The sequence below is a fragment of the Salmo trutta genome, chromosome 13 (genome assembly GCF_901001165.1).
Source record: "Salmo trutta chromosome 13, fSalTru1.1, whole genome shotgun sequence".
NCBI lineage: Eukaryota > Metazoa > Chordata > Actinopteri > Salmoniformes > Salmonidae > Salmo > Salmo trutta.
Window position 1 is genome coordinate 84,583,864 of NC_042969.1, and position 24,204 is coordinate 84,608,067.

General features: G+C 44.5%; 1 protein-coding gene across 1 annotated transcript; it reads left to right on the forward strand.

Annotated features, from left to right (window-relative positions):
- Positions 1–1,344: 1,344 nt before the first annotated feature.
- On the forward strand, positions 1,345–22,111 carry LOC115206641 (extracellular calcium-sensing receptor-like). Its single transcript, XM_029773812.1, has 9 exons — positions 1,345–1,374; positions 2,678–2,857; positions 17,192–17,295; positions 17,821–18,115; positions 18,650–18,939; positions 19,184–19,462; positions 19,804–20,026; positions 20,281–20,626; positions 20,895–22,111. The coding sequence occupies exons 1-9, from the start codon at positions 1,345–1,347 to the stop codon at positions 21,809–21,811; spliced, it is 2,664 nt and encodes an 887-aa protein (XP_029629672.1). The 3' UTR covers positions 21,812–22,111.
- The last annotated feature ends 2,093 nt before the right edge of the window (positions 22,112–24,204 follow it).

Here is a 24,204-nt window from a genome sequence, read left to right on the forward strand (position 1 = left end):
ACACTTGAGAACAAGCTTCCTTTACAGCCAGCGTGCCAAGAGGACAAGACTGTAGAGGAAATATAAGAGAGCCAGATGGTTATTGTGTGTTTACTGTATGTTTATGTCTATCTAAACCAATACAGTCAACATAGTTCTAATGCTGCTGCATTTTCCCTCTACAGCTGAAAGAAGCAGGACCTGACTGGGTGAGCCTCTTGTCCCTCCCACCCTGGCATGGCCATACCCACAGTGTGGCCCCCAGAGGAATACCCACAGATACCCACAGAATCAGAATACCCACAGATACCCACAGATACCCACAGGAAAACCCACAATACCCACAGAATACCCACAGGTGGGTATTTAAACCAGAGTAGAGAGGCAACCTAACCTATGTGGGTCTGTGTGGCGCTGTGCTACACCATACCTTCTACTCATCAGTGGAATGAGGCTCTCTCTGGATCCAAGTCTGGCTGGTAGTCTGGTTCTACTACATCTAGCTGTGGTGGCTGGGCCCGCGGTTTGTGGGGCCATTCAAAGTCCTGAAGAGACTGAACGAGGTATGCTACAGGTTACAGCTTCCCCCAGATTACCGTATTAATTCCTCATTCCATGTGTATCTCCTCAGGACGGTGGTGGCTGGTCCACTCCAGGAGTCTGAGGTGCGGGAGGTTCCTCCGCCCCCTCTGGACATTGAGGGGGCCCCGGCGTATGCTGTTCGAGCCATCCTGGACTCGAGGGGTCGGGCGAGGGGCCTTCAGTACCTCGTGGAGTGGGAGGGGTACGGTCTGGAGGAGAGATGCTGGGTGCCGGCGGAGGACGTCTTGTACCCTTCGTTGCTGCGTGAGTTCCACCGTCTCCATCCGGATCGCCCTGCGCCTCGTTCTCAGGGTCGTCCCCGGTGTCGGCGCGCTGCTGGAGCCGCGCGTCAATTAGGGGGTACTGTCATGACTTCCGCTGAAGTTGGTCATTCTCCTTGTTCGGGCGGCGTTCGGCAGTTGACATCACCGGCCTTCAAGCCATCGCCAATCCACTTTTCATTTTCCATTTGTTTTGTCCTTGTGTTACACACCTGGTTTCATTCCCCCAATTACTTGTTCATTATTTAACCCTCTGTTCCCCCATGTTTGTTTGTGAGTGATTGTTTGTATGTAATACGGTCCGTTATTGTGGGCTAGATTACTGCTTTGTATTATTGATTCTTTGAGTAAATTATGTTTATTACTCATATCTGCTGTCCTGCGCCTGACTCCTCTACACCAGCTACACACAGGCTTAATACACTCCCAAGGATGAATCAGACTGTGGAGGTCTGCAATATTTTTTCTGAGGTTTTGGCTGATTTCATTTGATTTTACCATGATGTCAAGCAGAGGGTCACTGAGTTTGAAGGTAGGCCTTGAAATACATCCACAGGTACCCCTCCAATTGACTCAGATTATGTCATTTAGCCTATCAGATTCTTCTAAAGACATGACATTTTTATCTGGAATTTTCCATGCTATTTAACAAGCACAGTCAACTTAGTGTATGTAAACTTCTCACCCACTGGAAGTGTGAAACAAAAGTGAAACAACTGAAATATAAGTGAAACAACTGTAAACAATTGTTGGAAAAATTACTTGCGTCATGCACAAGGTATAAGCCCTAACAGACTTGCCAAAACTATAATTTTTTAACAAGAAATGTGTGGAGTGGTTGAAAAACAAGTTTTAATTACTCAAACCTAAGTGAATGTAAACTTCCTACTTCAAATGTGTATGAAAATGTTTATTATATTATTATAATACATAATATGATGAATTACATTATCAATTGAACACATGCACTTCAATGTTATATCAATTCATATAGGAATAAAGCTTTTCTCCAAACAACATGGAAGTGGTTCCACTCTGTAGGCTACTGCTAATCACATCATTTAGCAGGTCATTAGATTTAAACACTCTAGATTTAAACAATCTCTCATAACATTGGAATATCTAAAGTGAACCTGCGTCATGTTTCTAGTTACAATGTTACCAATGATTAGCTGCTAAATTGTTGGTCATCTCTGTCAGAGTAGTCCTACTGAACTGTATAATAAACCATATAACTGAACGTTACAATGTTTTTTCCCCTCAATAATTTCTTAATAACGTATATCATTGGATGTCTTCTCCATAAGGTGTTTCTTGGTGTTCTTCTCCGGCCTGAACAGAATAATAAAGCATTTAGGAACAAATAATAGAAAGAACAACCCAAAGCTAGAGGTGATGATGGCAAAGATCTCCACAGCTACTGTGAACTTCCCAGGAGAGCTGACATAAGCTGGGATAAAGGTGATCCAGACTGCACAGAATATGAGCATGCTGAAGGTGATGAATTCGGCCTCATTGAAGTTATCAGGCAGCTTCCTAGCCAGAAAAGCCAGCGCAAAGCACAAGAGAGCCAGCAGTCCTATATAGCCCAACACAGACCAGAAACCAATAGCTGAACCCACATTACACTCTAGAATGATCTTTTCCTTGTAGGTAGTAAGGTTTTTAATGGGGAAGGGAGGGGACAGGACCAACCACAGAGTGCATATCAAAGCCTGGACAAACGTGAAGGACACTACAGTCATTCTCTGCTGTGGAGGGCCAAACCATTTCATGACATTACTGCCTGGAAGTGTAGCCCTGAAGGCCATCAACACCACTATTGTTTTCCCCAGAACACAAGAGATGCAGAGGACGAAGGTGATCCCAAAAGCTGTGTGACGCAGCATACAGGACCATTCAGAGGGCCGGCCAATGAAAGTAAGAGAACACAGAAAACACAGAGCCAAGGAGAAGAGCAGCAGGAAGCTCAGCTCAGAGTTGTTGGCCCTGACGATGGGCGAAGTTCGGTGGCGGTAGAAGACAGTTGCCGTGGCGATGGCCAGACAAGCCCCGCCCACAGAGCAGGCGGTCAGGATGATTCCGAGGACCTCGTGGAAGGACAGGAACTCCACAGGCTTAAGGATACAGCGGTCTCTCTCAGCGTTGGGCCAGTACTCCTCGGGACAGATCATACAGTCTGAAGAATCTGACCAGGACAAAACAACATACATCAAATGTTACTAATAATAGATTCAGGTTTTGTTTAAATACAAATACATGTCCCTAATGCTGCACTTTGTCAGTTTACAATAAAGAATGTTGAATTAATGTGCAGCTTACATGAGATATTAAGAACAGGAACATGATTGACAGACACTACCTTTGTAGTGCTGTTGGTATGAATAAACCACTATTTAGTAAACCGTGATAGAAATTACTACACATTTTATGCCAACTATTCCTATAGTCCTACCTGTTTTATTACTGATTTCTCCCTCTGCACATTGGATACAGTCATAACAGCATACAGGCTTTCCTCTCTGTACAGCCTTACGAGTGCCTGGGGGACAGCTCTCACTGCACACTGACACAGGTACTTGTGTACTGTTCTTTAACCAGGTGATTTCACTCTCGATGTCAAGCCTCTGATCAGGAGGCAGGGACGCATCATAGCGCCCCACTGTCACATACTCCATCTTCCCACTCTCCCGTATCTGCCAGTTGACCAGCTCATAGGTGGCCACTGGGTCCCCGTTGGCATCGAAAGACACCTGGTACCCGTTACGAGAGAAGTTCACCCTCCTCAATCTCTCCAGGACCTGGGGGTTGGAAGGGCAAGGGAGAGAGAGAGGGGATGAGAGAGAAGGAGAGAGGTGAAGAGAGATGGAGATAAGGGAAGAGATAGATGAGAGATGGTGAGATAGAGGAAGAAAGATGGAGAGAGAGAAACAGAACATTAATTCAACTCACATTTATCAGATGTGTTACTTCAGAACAAGATGTAAAGTATAATGAGAACTCATAGGCCTTCATACATGTCGTCTAAATAAACATATTTATCAGGACATTATACTACAAACTTGTCATTTACCTGTGTTGACTTCACATTAAGGTTTTTGTCACAGTTCACAGTGGAGTTTTCTCTCTTTTCACAAACAATGCTGTGGATGGCGTGTGCTATGGCGTAAACAGCTTTATACACCATGTTAGTGATACGCAGCTGAGATGTATCTGTGTAGGGGGTCTGTAGCTGCTGTAAATCCTCACTGCCATCACACACCTTCTCGTCAACCCCAACACCTGTAGAGGTCCATACAGACAGACAGAGAGAGAGAGAGACCAACAGACAGACAGACAGACAGACAGACAGACAGACAGACAGACAGACAGACAGACAGACAGACAGACAGACAGACAGACAGACAGACAGACAGACAGACAGACAGACAGACAGACAGACAGACAGACAGACAGACAGACAGACAGACAGACAGACAGACGGACAGAGAGAGAGAGACAGAAAGATAGATATAGATAGCTGCTGTATATCCTCACTGCCATCACACACCTACTCTTCAACCCCAACACCTGTAGAGGAGGTCCCTACAGACAGAGAAAAAGACAGACTGACGGACAGACGGACAACCGGACGGACAGATGGATGGATGATAGATAGATAGATAGATAGATAGATAGATAGATAGATAGATAGATAGATGATAGATAGATAGATAGATACCTGTCCCCAGCCTACAGCCAAAGGCTCCCTCCCAGAACTCAGTGAGAATGGGAGAGTTGGACACCTTCTGTGTTGAGAGGTCCAGGAGGAAGTTCCTGAGGCCGGGGATGACAGACCGTTGGATGCCAATTCCGATGGCCCCGGCACACAGGCCGAAGCGCAGCATATCTGGGTCAGTGACCCAGGACTCGCTCCCGATCCACTGGCGGGGCGGAGAGGGCAGGCTTTCCAACTCCCTCAGCAGGATCCTCATGTCCCCAATGGCAACAAATGCAACCACCACCCTGGCTGTGGAGCTGGGGAACATGATTATATCATATGCTTAATATGTTGGTCATGTTTGTCATTCATTGGACTGTCTCAGTGAAGTGAACATGAACATTAGTATTAATCAACACTTTTGACAAGCTTAAGATATGCAAATCCTGTTGGTCTCACAGATCAACTTTGGGAAAAGAGAGAAATTAATAACAATAGAATTTTTATAAATATAGTTTTGCATTTGTGTGAATGAAAAGTTCACAAGTAATCATGGATCACCTGCGGATCACGTCGGCCACCCGTTGAACTCTGCTGAGTGGGTTGGTACGGTAGAAGGCTTCAGAATACTCCACACAGATGCCTTCCTCTTGTGCTGCCTTTAGAAAAGCCGCCATCCCGTTATTACCGTAGTCAGAGTCAGAACGGACCGCCCCAATCCAGGTCCAGCCGAAGTGCCTGACGAGGTGGGCCAGAGCGGCAGCCTGGAACTGGTCACTGGGGATGGTTCTGAAGAAGGTTGGATACTGTTTCTTATCACTCAGACACGCACAGGTGGAAGAGTGGCTCACCTAGGTAAAAACAGACAGTCGAAAACATTAAAAAGAACATCATGTCGGTTTAACAACTCTAATGTATTGGCTACGTCCTGCTTTTTTTATTTAGCTATGTAGTTTGATGTTAGGGAGAAATTAATAAAACTAAGCCAATTCCTTGTTTTTCATTAGGCCAGAATGAAAAGGGTACACAAAAGTGTGACACCAATCCCTGGTCTCCCTTAACAACCTAGCCTACGAAATATAGACCTCAGTCTATGTTCAAATGCCTATAGAAGTTCTCCAGACTCATAGTCCTCAGTCTATGTTCAAATGCCTTTCTTCACATAATTTAACACAAAAATGTACATTCCTGAAAGAGAGGAGAATACAGCTGGAATACAGTTAATTAAAAGTTGAACTCATCCCTGAAAGAGAGGAGAATATACACTAGGAATACAGTAAATTAAAAGAAGCTGAATGATTTCTTTCCACAGGAGTTTACCTGAGGAATGCCTAAAGGGCCGGTGATGCGCAACATGCTGATGGTAGGCGTGGAGGCAGACTCGCCAACGATAGCTGTCACTGTAGCCGACCCCGAGCACTCTTCTCCGGTATCAAACATGGGGTCCAGGCCGTTAGCCAGCTGGAAGGCCACTTTCACAGCGAAAGGGACCGAGGAGCAGGAGTCGTACAATTGATAACCAAGCGTGACACCCGGTAGAAGGTATGAACTGTTGTTTATCTCCTCAACTGCGAAGATCATGGCGCGCGAGAAGCGCAACTCACGGGTATCCATGCTGTAATTAGAAATGGGTCAGTGAGCACCTCCTGATGAATCATAAACTAGCCTATAGAATGTTACCATGGCAAACAGGCTAATATCTAGTATTATTTTCCATACCGTCTATATGCCTACACTTTTGTTGTCTGTAATTGAGGACATTGTAGGATAGCCTACATTTGAAAATGTGATCCTTTGTAACAGTAGGCTTTACCTACTCTCTCAGACACAAACACACTTTTTATCTGTCTTAAAAACACTTTATCTGTCTTTAAAACACTGTTTGTCATTCTTTAAAACACTGTTTGTCTGTCTTTAAACACACTATTCATCTGTCTTTAAAACAATGTTTACCTGTCTTTAAAACACTGTTTATCTGTCTTTAAAACACTGTTTGTCTCTTTAAAACACTGTTTGTCATTCTATAAAACACTGTTTATCTGTCTTTAAAACACTGTTTGTCTCTTTATAACACTGCTTTTCTGTCTTTAAACACACTGTTTATCGTCTTTAAAAACAATGTTTATCTGTCTTTAAACACATTGTTTCTCTGTCATTAACACTGTCTCTCTGTCTTTAAACACACTGCTTACCGATCTTTAAACACACTGTTTCTCTGTCTTTAAAACACAATTTATCTGTCTACCCACACAGCCACAGTCCTGTCCCCTGTTCCCTCTTGCGTTCACTGACCTCCCTGTGCACTGCAGGGGCTCAGGCAGGCTGGTGTAGCTGTGATCCACAGTGCGCATGTAGTAGTGGAAGGAGAAAACTCCCCCGATGACAAAGTCTCCGTCCTGGGAGAACGCCGGAGGATGAGGGGTGCCTTGGAGCCTGCATCTGACAGACTCCAGCCCAGAGGCAGAGGCAGATGAGAGCAAGGCAAGCCCACCAGCCACCACAGCTAGATGTAGTAGAACCAGACTACCAGCCAGACTTGGATCCAGAGCAGGAGCCGGAGAGAGCCTCATTCCCCTGATATGTAGAAGGTATGGGGTAGCACAGCGCCACACAGACCCACATAGGTCAGGTTACCTCTCTACTCTGGTTTAAATACCCACCGTACCTCTTTGGAGATTCCTCTGGGGGCCACACTGTGGGTATGGCCATGCCAGGGAGGGAGGGGTTAGAGGCTGCTCTGCTCACTCAGTCAGGTCCTGCTTCTTTCAGCTATAGAGACTGCATGCACCAGTGTAAGCCCTAAGTTGACTGTAATGGTTTATATAGACATAAACATACAGTAGACACACGATAACCATTTGGCTCTCTTTTATTTCCACTGCAGTCTAGTCCTCTAGGCATGCTGGCTCTACACAGGAATCTAGAAAGAAACCTGGAGAGGAACCATGCTCTGAGGGGAGGCCAGTCCTCTTCTGACTTTGCCAGGTGGAGATTATAACAGTACATGGCTAAGATGTTCAAATGTTAGAGACAGCAGGTGTGGTGGAGTGAGAGAGTTGAAATCAGCAGGTCCATGTCCAGGGGGCAGGGCTACCAATGTTAAGTCTAATCTGAAGATGGTGCTGGGTAAAGCTAAAACTGGTGAGTTTAGAGAGTATAGAGATAATATTGTTATCCACGTCGGCACCAACGATGTTAGGATGAAACAGTCAGAGGTCACCAAGCGCAACATAGCTTCAGCGTGTAAATCAGATAGAAAGATGTGTCGGCATCGAGTAATTGTCTCTGGCCCCCTCCCAGTTAGGGGGAGTGATGAGCTCTACAGCAGAGTCTCACAACTCAATCGCTGTTTAAAAACTGTTTTCTGCCCCTCCCAAAATATAGTATTTGTAGATAATTGGCCTTCTTTCTCGGACTCACCCACAAACAGGACCAAGCCTGGCCTGTTGAGGAGTGACGGACTCCCATCCTAGCTGGAGGGGTGCTCGCATCTTATCTACGAACATAGACAGGGCTCTAACTCCCCTAGCTCCACAAAGAAATAGGGTGCAGGCCAGGCAGCAGGCTGTTAGCCAGTCTGCCAGCTTAGTGGAGTCTACCACTAGCACAGTCAGTATAGTCAGCTCAGCTTTCCCCATTGAGACCGTATCTGTGCCTCGACCTAGGTTGGGCAAAACTAAACATGGCAGTGTTCGCCTTAGCAATCTCACTAGAATAAAGACCTCCTCCATTCCTGCCATTATTGAAAGAGATCGTGATACCTCACATCTCAAAATAGGGCTACTTAATGTTAGATCACTCACTTCAAAGGCAGTTACAGTCAATGAACTAATCACTGATCATAATCTTGATGTGATTGGCCTGACTGAAACATGGCTTAAGCCTGATGAATTTACTGTGTTAAATGAGGCCTCACCTCCTAGTTACACTAGTGACCATATCCCCCGTGCATCCCGCAAAGGCGGATGTGTTGCTAACATTTACGATAGCAAATTTCAATTTACAAAAAAAACAACAACGACGTTTTAGTCTTTTGAGCGTCTAGTCATGAAATCTATGCAGCCTACTCAATCAATTTTTATAGCTACTGTTTACAGGCCTCCTGGGCCATATACAGCGTTCCTCACTGAGTTCCCTGAATTCCTATGTTCAAATGTTCATAAATGACCAGCATTGTCAAATAATAATAATCACAGTAGTTGTCGAGGGTGCAATAAGTCAGCACCTCAAGAGTAAATGTCAGTTGGCTTTTCAAAGCCGATCATTGAGAGTATCTCTACCGCTCCTGCTGTCTCTAGAGAGTTGAAAACAGCAGGTCTGGGACAGGTTGTACGTCCGGTGAACAGGTCAGGGTTCCATAGCCACAGGCAGAACAGTTGAAACTAGAGCAGCAGCACGGCCAGGTGGACTGGAGACAGCAAGGAGTCATCATGCCAGGTAGTCCTGAGGCAAGGTCCTAGGGCTCAGGTCCTCAGAGAGAGAGAAAGAAAGAGAGAAAGAGAGAATTAGAGAGAGCATTCTTAAATTCACACAGGACACCGGATAAGACAGGAGAAATACTCCAGATAGAACATACTGACCCTAGCCCCCTGACACATAAACTACTGCAGCATAAATACTGGAGGCTGAGACAGGAGGGGTCAGGAGACACTGTGGCCCCATCCGAGGATACCCCCGGACAGGGCCAAAGATGCAGGATATAACCCCACCCACTTTGCCAAAGCACAGCCCCCACACCACTAGAGGGATATCTTCAACCACCAACTTACCGTCCTGAGACAAGGTCGAGTATAGCCCACAAAGTGACTCAACCCACTCAAGTGACGCACCCCTCCTAGGGACGGCATGGAAGAACACCAATAAGCCAGTGACTCTGCCCCTATAATAGGGTTAGAGGCAGAGAATCCTAGTGGAGAAAGGGGAACCGGCCAGGCAGAGACTGCAAGGGCGGTTCGTTGCTCCAGAGCCTTTCCGTTCACCTTCACACTCCCGGGCCAGACTGAACTCAATCATAGGACCTACTGAAGAGATGAGTCTTCAGTAAAGACTTAAAGGTTGAGACCGATTCTGCATCTCTCACATGGGTAGGCAGACCATTCCATAAAAATGGAGCTCTATAGGAGAAATCCCTGCCTCCAGCTGTTTGCTTAGAAATCTAGGGACAATTAGGAGGCCTGCATTTTGTGACCATAGCGTACGTGTAGGTATGTACTGCAGGACCAAATCTTAAAGATAGGTAGGAGCAAGCACATGTAATGCTTTGTAGGTTAGCAGTAAAACCTTGAAATCAGCCTTTGCCTTAACAGGAAGCCAGTGTAGGGAGGCTAGCACTGGAGAAATATGATCACATTTTTTGGTTCTAGTCAGGATTGTTGCAGCCGTATTTAGCACTAACTGAAGTTTATTTAGTGCTTTATCAGGGTAGCCGGAAGTAGAGCATTGCAGTAGTCCAACCTAGAAGTAACAAAAGCATGGGTTAATTTTTATGCATCATTTTTGGACAGAAAGTTTCTGATTTTTGCAATGTTACGTAGATGGAAAAAAGCTGTCCTTGAAACAGTCTTGATATGTTCTTCAAAAGAGAGATCACGGTCCAGAGTAACGCCGTGGTCCTTCACAGTTTTATTTGAGACGACTGTACAACCATCAAGATTAATTGTCAGATTCAACAGAAGATCTCTTTGTTTCTTGGGACCTAGAACAAGCATCTCTGTTTTGTCCGAGTTTAAAAGTAGAAAGTTTGCAGCCATCCACTTCCTTATGTCTGAAACACAGGTTTCTAGCGAGGGCAATTTTGGGGCTTCACCATGTTTCATTGAAATGTACAGCTGTGTGTCATCCGCATAGCAGTGAAATGTAACATTATGTTTTCAAATGACATCCCCAAGAGGTAAAATATATAGTGAAAACAATAGTGGTCCTAAAACGGAACCTTGAGGAACACCGAAATTTACAGTTGATTTGTCAGAGGACAAACCATTCACAGAGACAAACTGATATCTTTCCGACAGATAAGATCTAAACCAGGCCAGAACTTGTCCGTGTAGACCAATTTGGGTTTCCAATCTCTCCAAAAGTATGTGGTGATCGATGGTATCAAAGCAGCACTAAGATCTAGGAGCACGAGGACAGATGCAGAGTCTCGGTCTGACACCATTAAAATGACATTTACCACATTCACAAGTGCAGTCTCAGTGCTGTGGTGGGGTCTAAAACCAGACTGAAGCGTTTCGTATACATTGTTTGTCTTCAGGAAGGCAGTGAGTTCCTGCGCAACAGCTTTTTCTAAACATTTTGAGAGGAATGGAAGATTCGATATATGCCGATAGTTTTTTATATTTTACATTTACATTTACATTTAAGTCATTTAGCAGACGCTCTTATCCAGAGCGACTTACAAATTGGTGCATTCACCTTATGATATCCAGTGGAACAACCACTTTACAATAGTGCATCTAAATCTTTTAAGGGGGGGGGTTAGAAGGATTACTTTATCCTATCCCAGGTATTCCTTAAAGAGGTGGGGTTTCAGGTGTCTCGGAAGGTGGTGATTGACTCCGCTGTCCTGGCATCGTGAGGGAGCTTGTTCCACCATTGGGGTGCCAGAGCAGCGAACAGTTTTGACTGGGCTGAGCGGGAACTGTGCTTCCTCAGAGGTAGGGCCATCCTGTACCTGTCCCGCAGGTGTGATGTTCGGATGTGCCGACCTGTGCAGGTGTTGTTACACGTGGTCTGCCACTGTGAGGACAATCAGCTGTTCGTCCTGTCTCTCTGTAGCTCTGTCTTAGGCGTCTCAGTACGAATATTGCAATTTATTTCCCTGGCCACATCTGCAGTCCTCATGCCTCCTTGCAGCATGCCCAAGGCACGTTCACGCAGATGAGAAGGGACCCTGGGCATCTTTCTTTTGGTGTTTTTCAGAGTCAGAAGAAAGGCCTCTTTAGTGTCCTAAGTTTTCATAACTGCAAGCTGTTCGTGTCTTAACGACCGTTCCACAAGTGCATGTTGATTAAATATTTATGGTTCATTGAACTAGCATGGGAAACAGTGTTTAAACCCTTTACAATGAAGATCTGTGAAGTTATTTGGAATTTTACCAATTATCTTTGAAATACAGGGTCCTGAAAAAGGGACGTTTCTTTTTTGCTGAGCTTAGTAGGCTACACAGATTTCATGACTATTTTCCCTACAGTCTCGTCCTCTTGGCACGCTGGCTCAACACAGTATTTCCCTTACAGCAGGGGTAGGCTTTATTGGTGTCACACATTTTATCCATCCCTTGCCATAGCTTTTAAAAAGCTATGGCAAGACTTGAAAATGGCTGTCTAGCAATAATCAACATCCGACTTGACAGAGCATGAAGATTTTTTTTAAATGTTTATAGGAAAATATTATACAATCCTGTTGTGTAAAGATTTTAGAGACTTACCCAGAAAGACTCACAGCTGTAATCGCTGCCAAAGGTGATTCATAATGTTTTGTATAAACAGTGTTTATTGTACACTATTTGAGACGTACTATACATTTTATGTAACACAAAAGCGTATGCAGTACCTTCAGAAAGTTTTCACTCGGGTGATGTCTGTATTTCAATTTCAATAAATTTGCTAAAATGTCTGAAAACATGTTTTTACTTTTTCATTGTGGGGATTTGTGTGTAGATGGGTGAGAAAAAAACGTTTTCATTCAGGTTGTAACAAAAAACTCAATGTGGAATAAGTCAAGTAGTATGAATACTTTCTGAAGGCACTGTATGCTTTTGTGTTACAAAACATGTATAGTATATCCCATATAGGCTAAAATATACACTGAGTATAAAACACATTAAGAATGCATGTTTTTTCCATGATAGACTAACCAGGTGAATCAGGGTGAAAGATATGATCCGTTAATTATGTCACTTGTTAAATCCAGTTCAATCAGTGTAGATGAAGGGGAGGAGTTTTAAGCCTTGAGAAAATTGGGACATGGATTGTGTATGTCAAATCAAATCAAATCAAATCAAATTGTATTGGTCACAAACACATGGTTAGCAGATGTAAATGCAAGTGTAGCGAAATGCTTGTGCTTCTAGTTCCGACTATGCAGTAAAATCTAACTAGTAATCTAACATTTTCACAACAACTACCTTATACACACAAATGTAAAGGGATGAATAAGAATATGTACATATAAATATATGTATGAGCGATGGCCCTGTGGCACAGGCAAGATGCAGTAGATGGTATAGAATACAGTGTATACATCTGAGATGAGTAATGTAGGATATATAAACATTATTAAAGTGGCGGTATTTAAAGTGACTAGTGATACCTTTATTAAGTCAGTTTATTTAAGTGGCCAGAGATCTGAGTCTGTTTGTTGGCAGCAGCCTCTCTAATTAACAGTCTGATGGCTTTGAGATAGAAGCTGTTTTCAGCCTCTCGGTCCCAGCTTTGATGCATCTGTACTGACCTCGCCTTCTGGACGATAGCAGTGTGAACAGGCAGTGGCTCGGGTGGTTGTTGTCGTTGATGATCTTTTTGGCCTTCCTGTGACATCGGGTGCTGTAAGTGTCATGGAGGGCAGGTAGTTTGCCCCCAATGATACGTTGTGCAGACCGCACTACCCTCTGGAGAGCCTTGCGGTTGAGGGTGGTGCAATTGCCGTACCAAGCGGTGATACAGCCTGACAGGATGCTCTCAATTGTGCATCTGTAAAAGTTTGTGAGTGTTTTAGATGACAAGCCAAATTTCTTCAGCCTCCTGAGGTTGAAGAGGCACTGTTGCGCCTTCTTCACCACGCTGTCTGTGTGGGTGGACCATTTCAGTTTGTCCGTGATATGTACGCCTAGGAACATAACATTTTCCGCCATCTCCACTACTGTCCCGTCAATGTGGATGGGGGGTGCTCCCTCTGCTGTTTCCTGAAGTCCACGATCATCTCCTTTGTTTTTTTTACCTTGATTAAGAGGTTATTTTCCTGACACCACACTCCGAGGGCCCTCACCTCTTCCCTGTAGGCTGTCTCATCGTTGTTGATAACTAGGCCTACCACTGTAGTGTTGTCTGCAATCTTGATGATTGAGTTGGAAGCGTGCATGGCCATGCAGTCATGGGTGAACAGGGAGTACAGAAGAGGGCTGAGAATGCACCCTTGTGGGGCCCCAGTGTTGAGGATCAGCCGGGTGGAGATGTTGTTTCCTACCTTCACCACCTGGGGGCGGCCCGTCAGAAAGTCCAGGACGCAGTTGCACAGGGTGGGGTCGAGACCCAGGGTCTTGAGCTTAGTGACGAGTTTGGAAGGTACTATGGTGTTAAATGCTGAGCTGTAGTCAATGAACAGCATTCTTACATAGGTATTCCTCTAGTCCAGATGGGATAGGGCAGTGTGCAGTGTGATGGTGATTGCATCATCAGTGGACCTATTGGGGTGGAAAGCAAATTGAAGTGGCTTTAGGTGTGTGTGCCATTCAGAGGGTAAGTGATATTTCAGTGTCATCATGGGTCAGAAACCCTCTGGAACACTTTTGACAACTTGTACAGTTCATCCCCCAATGAATTGAGGGCTAAAGGGGGGGGGGGGGTGCAATTCAATATATTTCGAAGGTGTTCCTAATGTTTTGTAAAGTCAGTGTAAGTATTATGTTGGAAACTTTGTTTAACAATTGTATCTTCCACCTCAACAACCGTTGAGTAGAATCTTTCTGCATGGAAGATGAAAAAAGGAAATGTATCTTTATTAATCTGGAGTTATTGTTGCGACTCTAATTACTGTAATTGGTACACTTGGGAAACAAAAATATGAAACCCTCAATAGAAATATCGAAATTAGAGCACAGAATAATCATGAACAAATGAAACTCACATAATCATCCAGAAAAATCAATTGCAATACCACAGCAATTATGTTGACTGACTATATATGGTAACAAACTGCTTAATTTGAGCACCACTGAGCATTAAAATTCTATTAATGGCTTTAAAATCCCCTAGAGTCGATTTCCGCAGACCCACAGAAATTCAAATAGCATAGTAAAAAAATCCCCATAAAAATCTGTTAGTTTAAGATAGCAATATTTTTTTGCGTTGGATGCGTCTCCATCCACCAAATCCGCAGATCTCACACTTCCGCATTTGTGGTGAAAGGTGACAGAGCTAAAGCGATGTTTGTCAGACCATGAGACATCCCGAAAATTCGTCTTCTCACAAAATCGTATGTACCATCCAAACGGTTTGCCTACAAACTCTATTGAAAGATGAGACTCTCACGAACACGATGGTATTCTCTGATTTGCTCTATGACCTCCACACGCTCTTGGGACTCGTCTGAATTCAGTACAGCCGATCTGCCAACTTCTGTTTTGTAGCGTCCAAACCGTTTGGGCTACACACTAACAAATGTGAGACTAGTCGGTTGTTTTGCTCGAGGAAGCCCACAGGCATTACATTACTCTTCTGAATGTCCCCGGTACCAGTTATAAAAAATGATGGAAGTATGTACAGTCGTGGCCAAAAGTTTTGAGAATGACAAAAATATTAATTTCCACAAAGTTTGCTGCTTCAGTGTCTTTAGATATTTTTGTCAGATGTTACTATGGAATACTGAAGTATAATTACAGCATTTCATAAGTGTCAAAGGCTTTTATTGACAATTACATAAAGTTGATGCAAAGAGTCAAAATTTGTAGCGGTGACCCTTCTTTTTCAAGACCTCTGCAATCAGCCCTGGCATGCTGTCAATTAACTTTGGGCCACAATTTGACTGTTGGCAGCCCATTCTTGCATAATCAGTGCTTGGAGTTTGTCAGAATTTGCGGGTTTTTGTTTGAAAACCCGCCTCTTGAGGATTGACCACAAGTTCTCAATGGGATTAATTAAGGTCTGGGGAGTTTCCTGGCCATGGACCCAAAATATCGATGTTTTGTTCCCCGAGCCACTTAGTTATCACTTTTGCCTAATGGCAAGGTGCTCCATCATGCTGGAAAGGCATTGTTCATCACCAAACTGTTTATGGATGGTTGGGATAAGTTGCTCTCGGATGATGTGTTGGTACCTTCTTTATTCATGGCTGTTTTCTTAGGCAAAATTGTGAGTGAGCCCACTCCCTTGGCTGAGAAGCAACCCCACACATGAAGGGTCTCAGGATGCTTTACTGATGGCATGACACAGGACTGATGGTAGCGCTCACCTTGTCTTGTCCGGACAAGTTTTTTTCCGGATGCACCAAACAATCGGAAAGGGGATTCATCAGAGAAAAATACTTTATCCCAGTCCTCAGCAGTCCAATCCCTGTACCTTTTGCCGACTATCAGTCTGTCCCTGATGTTTTTCCTGGAGAGAAGTGGCTTCTTTGCTGCCCTTCTTGACACCAGTCCACCCTCCAAAAGTTCTCGCCTCACTGTGCGTGTAGATGCACTCACACCTGCCTGCTGCCATTCCTGAGCAAGCTCTGTACTGGTGGTGCCCCAATCCCGCAGCTGAATCAACTTTAGGAGATGGTCTTGGCGCTTGCTGGACTTTCTTGGGCGCCCTGAAGCCTTCTTCACAACAATTGAACCGCTCTCCTTGAAGTTCTTGATGATCCGATAAATGGTTGATTTAGGTGCGCTCTTACTGGCAGCAATATCCTGGTCTGTGAAGCCCTTTTTGTGCAAAGCAATGATGACAGCATGTGTTTCCCTGCAGGTAACCATCGTTAACAGAGGAAGAACAATGATTCCAAGCACCACCGTCCTTTTGAAGCTTCCAGTCTGTTATTCGAACTCAATCAGCATGACTGAGTGATCTCCAGCCTTGTCCTCGTCAACACTCACACCTGTGTTAACGAGAGAATCACTGACATGATGTCATCTGGTCCTTTTGTGGCAGGGCTGAAATGCAGTGGAAATGTTTTGGGGGATTCAGTTCATTTGCATGGCAAAGAGGGACTTTACAATTAATTGCAATTCATCTGATCACTCTTCATAAGATTCTGGAGAATATTCTCTAAACTTTTGGGCACGACTGTATAGTATGGGGACAAGGGGTTAAGCACATGTTAAAATAAAAACAATGTAATAATACGTTCTGATCTTTCTTATGTCTCTCAGATATTAAAGGACAGACACTTGAGAACAAGCTTCCTTTAGAGCCAGCGTGCCAAGAGGACAAGACTGTAGAGGAAATATAAGAGAGCCAGATGGTTATTGTGTGTTTACTGTATGTTTATGTCTATCTAAACCAATACAGTCAACGTAGTTCTGATGCTGCTGCATTTTCCCTCTATAGCTGAAAGAAGCAGGACCAGACTGGGTGAGCCTCTGGTCCCTCCCTCCTTGGCATGGCCATACCCCCAGTGTGGCCCCCAGAGTAATCCCCACAGAGGTACGGTGGGTATTTAACCCAGAGTAGAGAGGTAACCTAACCTATGTGGGTCTGTGTGGCGCTGTGCTACCCCATACCTTCTACACATCAGGGGAATGAGGCTCTCTCCGGCTCCTGCTCTGGATCCAAGTCTGGCTGGTAGTCTGGTTCTACTACATCTAGCTGTGGTGGCTGGTGGGCTCGCCTTGCTCTCGTCTGCCTCTGCCTCTGTCTCTGCCTCTGCCTCTGCCTCTGCCTCTACCTCTGGGCTGGAGTCTGTCAGATGCAGGCTCCAAGGCACCCCTCGTCCTCCGGCGTTCTCCCAGGACGGGGACTTTGTCATCGGGGGTGTTTTCTCCATGCACTACTACATGCAAACTGTGGATCACAGCTACACCAGCATGCCTGAGCCCCTGCAGTGCACAGGGAGGTCAGTGAGCACAAGAGGGAGCAGGGGACAGGACTGTGGCTGTGTGGGGAGGCAGATAAATTGTGTTTTAAAGACAGAGGAACAGTGTTTTAAAGACAGATTAACAGTGTGTTTACAAACAGATAAACAATGTTTTAAAGATAGATTAACAGTGTTTTAAAGACATAAAAAGTGTTTTAAAGACAGATAAGCAGTGTGTTTACAGACTGGTATACAATGTTTTAAAGACATATTAAGTGTTTTAAAGACAGATAAAAAAGCGTTTAAAGACAGATTAACATTGTTTTTAAGACAGATAAAAAGTTTGTTTGTATCTGAGAGAGTAGGTAAAGCCTACTTTTACAAAGGGTCACATTTTCAAATGCAGGCTATCCTACAATGTCCTCAATTACCGATAACAAAAGTGTAGGCATGTAGGAAAATAAGATTAGATATTAAGATGTTTGCCCTCGTATAACCATATATTCTACCAGCTAGTTTACCATATAGTCAAGAGGTGATCACTCACCTATCTTCTATTTACAGTTTGGATTCCCGTGAGTTGCGCTTCTCGCGCGCCATGGTCTTCGCAGTTGAGGAGATAAACAACAGTTCAGACCTTCTACCGGGTGTCACACTTGGTTATCAAGTGCACGACTCCTGCTCCTCGGTCCCCATGGCTGTGAAATTGGCCTTCCAACTGGCTAACGGCCTGGATCCCATGTTTGATACCGGAGAACAGTGTTCGGGGTCGGCTACAGTGACAGCAATCGTGGGGGAGTCTGGCTCCACGCCTACCATCAGCATGTTGCGCATCATCGGCCCTTTCGGCATTCCTCAGGTAAACTCCTGTAGAAATAAATCATATATTCTCCTCTCTTTCAGGAAATACATTTTCTTTTAACTTCCTGTATTCCAACTGCATTCTCCTATCTTTTAGGAATAAATATTTACGTGTGAAATTATGTGGAGAAAGTCTGGAGAACTTCTATAGGCATTTTAACATAGACTGAGGAATATGAGTCTGGAACATGTCTGGTTGCATTTCAACATGATCTGAGGACTATCTTTCATCAGCTAGGTTGTTATGGGAGACCAGGGATTAGTTTCACACCTTTTACTCATGTATTTCACAGCACCTTTATGTCTTATAAAACTATTTTATATATTAATAGAATGACCAATGTCTTGTGTAGAAATATGTATCCTTTTCATTCTTGTAAAATGAAAAACAATAAATCGGCTTATTATTAATGTCTCCCTAACATCATAATACATAGCTAAATAAAAAAAAGCAGGAAGTAGACAATACATTAGAGTTGTTAGGCCGACATGATGTTCTTTCTCATGTTTACGACTGTCTGTTTTTACCTAGGTGAGCCACTTTTCCACCTGTGCTTGTCTGAGTGATAAGAAACAGTATCCAACCTTCTTCAGAACCATCCCCAGTGACCAGTTCCAGGCTGCCGCTCTGGCCCGCCTCATCAGGCACTTCGGCTGGACCTGGATTGGGGCAGTCCGTTCCGACTCTGACTACGGTAATAACGGGATGGCGGCTTTCCTACAGGCAGCACAAGAGGAAGGCATCTGTGTGGAGTATTCTGAAGCCTTCTACCGTACCAACCCACTCAGCAGAGTGCAACGGGTGGCCGACGTGATCCGCAGGTGATCCATGATTACTTGTGAACTTTTCATTCACACAAATGCAAAACTATGTTTATAAAAATACTATTGTTGTTAATTTCTCTCTTTTCCCAAAGCTGATCTGTGAGACTAACATGTTTTGCATATATTAAGCATGTCAAAAGTGTTTATTAATACTATTGTTTATGTTCACTTCACTGAGACATTCCAATGAATGACAAACATGACCAGCATATTAAGCATATGATATAATCATGTTCCCCAGCTCCACAGCCCGGGTGGTGGTTGCATTTGCAGCCACTGGGGACATGAGGATCCTGCTGAGGGAGTTGGAAAGCCTGCCCTCTCCGCCCCGCCAGTGGATCGGGAGCGAGACCTGGGTCACTGACCCAGATATGCTGCGCTTCGGCCTTTGTGCCGGGGCCATCGGATTTGGCATCCAACGCTCTATCATCCCCGGCCTCAGGAACTTCCTCCTGGACCTCTCCCCACAGAAGGTGTCCAACTCTCCCCTGCTCACTGAGTTCTGGGAGGGAGCCTTTGGCTGTCGGCTGGGGAAAGGTATCTATCTATATATATATCATCCATCCATCTGTCCGTCCGTCTGTCCGTCTGTCCGTCTGTCTGTCTTTCTGTCTGTCTGTAGGGACCTCCTCTACAGGTGTTGGGGTTGAAGAGAAGGTGTGTGATGGCAGTGAGGATATACAGCAGCTATCTATATCTATCTATCTTTCTGTCTGTCTGTCTGTCTGTCTGTCTGTCTGTCTGTCTGTCTGTCTGTCTGTCTGTCTGTCTGTCTGTCTGTCTGTCTGTCTGTCTGTCTGTCTGTCTGTCTGTCTGTCTGTCTGTCTGTCTGTCTGTCTGTCTGTCTGTCTGTCTGTCTGTATGGACCTCTACAGGTGTTGGTGTTGAGGAGAAGGTGTGTGATGGCAGTGAGGATATACAGCAGCTACAGACCCCCTACACAGATACATCTCAGCTGCGTGTCACTAACATGGTGTATAAAGCTGTTTACGCCATAGCACACGCCATCCACAGCATTGTTTGTGAAGAGAGAGAAAACTCCACTGTGAACTGTGACAAAAACCTCCATGTGAAGCCAACACAGGTGAATGACAAGTCGATAGTATAATGTCCTGATAGATATGTTTATTTAGACTACATGTATGAAGGATATTACGGCTGGTTTTGAAGTAAAACCTTTGAGAAATATACGACAAATAATGAAAGTTCAGTTTCTCTCTGTCTCTCTTCCCCTCTCTCCATCTATCTCTCCATCTCTCTTCCCTTACCTCCATCTCTCTTCCCCGCTCTCCTTCTCTCTCGTCCCCTCACTCTCTCCCTTGCCCTTCCAAACCCCAGGTCCTGGAGAGATTGAGGAGGGTGAACTTCTCTCGTAATGGGTACCAGGTGTCTTTCGATGCAAACGGGGACCCAGTGCCCACATATGAGCTGGTCAACTGGCAGATAGGGGAGAGTGGTAAGATGGAGTTTGTGACAGTGGGGCGCTATGATGCGTCCCTGCCTCCTGACCAGAGGTTTGACATGGAGAGGGAAATCACCTGGGTAAAGAACAGTACACAAGTACCTGTGTCAGTGTGCAGTGAGAGCTGTCCCCCAGGCACTCGTAAGGCTGTACAGAAAGGAAAGCCTGTATGCTGTTATGACTGTATCCAATGTGCAGAGGGAGAGATCAGTAATAACACAGGTAGGACTATAGGAATAGTTGGCATAAAATGTGTAGTAATTTCTATCACGGTTAACTAAGTAGTTGTTGATTCATATTACCAGCATTACAAAGGTAGTGTCTGTCAATCATGTTCCTATTCTTATTATCTCATGTAAGCTGCACATGAATTCAAAATTCTTTATTGTAAACTGACGAAGTGCAGCATTGTGGGACATGTATTTGTAAATAAATAAAACCTGAATCTTTTATTATTAACATTTGATGTCTGTTGTTTTGTCCTGGTCAGATTCATCAGACTGTCTGATCTGTCCCGAGGAGTACTGGCCCAACGCTGAGAGAGACCGCTGTATCCTTAAGCCTGTGGAGTTCCTGTCCTTCCACGAGGTCCTCGGAATCATCCTGACCGCCTGCTCTGTGGGTGGGGCTTGTCTGGCCATCGCCACGGCAACCGTCTTCTACCGCCACCGAACTTCGCCCATCGTCAGGGCAAACAACTCTGAGCTGAGCTTCCTGCTGCTCTTCTCCTTGACTCTGTGTTTTCTGTGTTCTCTTACCTTCATTGGCCGGCCTTCTGAATGGTCCTGTATGCTGCGCCACACAGCGTTTGGGATCACCTTCGTCCTCTGCATCTCTTGTGTTCTGGGGAAAACAATAGTGGTGTTGATGGCCTTCAGGGCTACGCTTCCAGCCAGTAATGTCATGAAATGGTTTGGTCCTCCACAGCAGAGATTGACTGTAGTGTCCTTCACGTTTGTCCAGGCTTTGATATGCACTCTGTGGTTGGTCTTGTCCCCTCCCTTCCCCATTAAAAACCTCACCACCTACAAGGAAAAGGTCCTTCTCGAGTGTGACTTAGGCTCTGTAGGGGCATTCTGGGCTGTGTTGGGCTATATAGGACTCCTGTCTCTCTTGTGCTTTGTGCTGGCTTTTCTGGCTCGGAAGCTGCCTGATAACTTCAATGAGGCCAAATTCATCACCTTCAGCATGCTCATATTCTGTGCAGTCTGGATCACCTTTATCCCAGCTTATGTCAGCTCTCCTGGGAAGTTCACTGTAGCTGTGGAGATCTTTGCCATCATCACCTCTAGCTTTGGGTTGTTCTTTCTATTATTTGTTCCTAAATGCTTTATTATTCTGTTCAGGCCGGAGAAGAACACCAAGAAACACCTTATGGAGAAGACATCCAATGATGTACGTTATTAAGAAATGATTGATGGGAAAAAACATTGTAATCTTCAGTTATATGGTTTATCATACAGTTAGGTAGGACTACTCTGACAGAGATGACCAACAATTTAGCAGGTAATCATTGGTAACATTGTAACTAGTAACATGTAACAGGGTCACTTTAGATATTCCAATGTTATGAGAGGTTTTCAAATCTAGAGTGTTAAAATCTAATATGACCTGCTAAATGATGTGATTAGCAGTAGCCTACAGAGTGGAACCACTTCCATGTTGTTGGAGCAAAGCTTTATTCCTATATGAATTGATATAACATTGAAGTGCATGTGTTCAATTGCTATTGTAATTCATCATAGTATGTATTATAATAGTATAATATAATAAACATTTTCAGATATATTGGTGTCTTGTCAATGATTGCTTGGCCTGTCAATCCACATTTGTTCGATACCTTGTTTTTTATATTCATTGCATTTTATTAATTACAGATCACAAATAAACCAACCACATTTTTTCAAACACTTGACCAGTGATGGTCAGTCTTCTCATGCTTACATCACCTACTAGAGCAGTTAATTAAGACACACACTGTTCAAGAAGCCAAATGGTTTCTAGTGCAATGTAGAGTACTTCAATTTCTATTCATTTAACAAGTCGTTTAAGACCAATTTCTTATTTACAATCACAGACCACCCCAGCCAAACCCTAACACGGACGACGCTGGGCCAATTGTGCGTCGCCCTACGGGCCTCCCAATCACGGCCGGTTGTGATGCAGCCCGGAATCGAGCCAGGGTCTGTAGTGACACCTCTAGCACTGATATGCAGGGCCTTAGACTGCTGCACCACTCTGGAGCACAGGTACTGTAGTGGGCAGCAACCATTATGAGCTGTGGTTATGAGTAACACTTAACACTAAGTTGTTCTTTACTTGTAGCACCAGTCAAACTTTAGAACACACCTACTCATTCAAGGGGTTTTCTTTATTTCTATTATTTACTACACTCTAGAATAATAGTGAACACATCAAATCTATTAAATAACATTTGGATTCATGTAGTAACCAAAAAAGTGTTAAATAAATCAAATTATATTTTGGGTTTTAGATTATTCTGCCTTGATGACAGCTTTGCACACTCTTGGTATTCTTTCAACCAGCTTCATGAGGTAGTCACCTGGAATGCATTTCAATTAACAGGTGTGGCTTGTTAAAAGATCATTTGTGGAATTTCTTTCCTTCATAATGTGTTTGAGCCAATAATTTGTGTTGTGACAAGGTAGTGGTGGTATACAGAAGATAGCCCTGTTTGGTAAGAGACCAAGTACATATTATGGCAAGAAGAGCTCAAATAAGCAAAGAGAAAGGGGAGGAGATCATGTTGTAAAAACAAGTAACATATAAGGATTATTAAATATTACTGGAAACACATTCATAAATAATCACACTAACTTACACACACGTACACACACACACACACACACACACACACACACACACACACACACACACACACACACACACACACACACACACACACACACACACACACACACATCATAGGAGATCCTGACTCAATGTCACACTCAGATATTCTGAACCGGTACACAGAGCAGTCAGTCCAGGACACTTTGAGCCGCTGCCCGCCCCAAAATCCAACTTGAAGCCAAACAGTTCCTCTCAGAACATATTGATGAACTCAAACCCCGGTGTGGGCGAGGGCCTGACCTTCAGCAGGAGGTCCCCCAGGCCAGGGATACTGACTCCTGGGAAGGAGAAGCCCAGGGTTCCCTGTAGCAGTGGGTGGACCTGAGGGGAGGTGAGCAAGCTGGCCATAACCCAGGCCTCACTGGCCACCCACTGGAACCCTGTAACGATCCTCACTGCCAGCTGAGGATGAGGAATTAAACAGTTGGTATTGTATGTTGCTTATCCAAGTTCTCAAAGAGTTTCTACATAGTTTTATTTAGCACAATGAAACTAGAAGAAAGGAAGATAAATATATCAAAATGAAGTAAATACTTGACAGAATATTTTATAGAGGAGAACTCACCTCAGAGAGAAACTCCAGCAGCTGGCCCTCTGTAGCGAAGGCTACCACCACGCGAGCCTTGGAGCTCTGCAGGGTGTCCGCCATGGCACGTAGCCCAGCTGGGGAGGTCGAATTGGGGATGGTGAGGTGGAACGCCAGGCAGCCTCCCTGGTCCTTCAGCTGCTGGGTAAAGGCCTGGATGCCAAAGCGACTGTAGTCATCCGAGGTGCCCAGGATGCCAACCCAGCGCCAGCCGAAATGGCTCACCAACTGGACTAAACCCCAAATTTAGGATGAGATAAAAAAAAGTGAAGGATTAGACTGAGAGCATGGCATAAGAAAAATTATGGTGCACATTTTCATAGCAGCAAAAGCAATGTGT

Excerpts from the sequence above, each read along its gene's own strand:
- LOC115206641 (XM_029773812.1), top strand. The coding sequence starts at position 1,345 with ATGTCAAGCAGAGGGTCACTGAGTTTGAAG. Across the intron at positions 1,375-2,677 it reads GAGGGTCACTGAGTTTGAAG|AACACAAGAGATGCAGAGGA; the intron begins GTAGGCCTTGAA and ends TGTTTTCCCCAG. Across the intron at positions 2,858-17,191 it reads ATGGGCGAAGTTCGGTGGCG|GACGGGGACTTTGTCATCGG; the intron begins GTAGAAGACAGT and ends GCGTTCTCCCAG.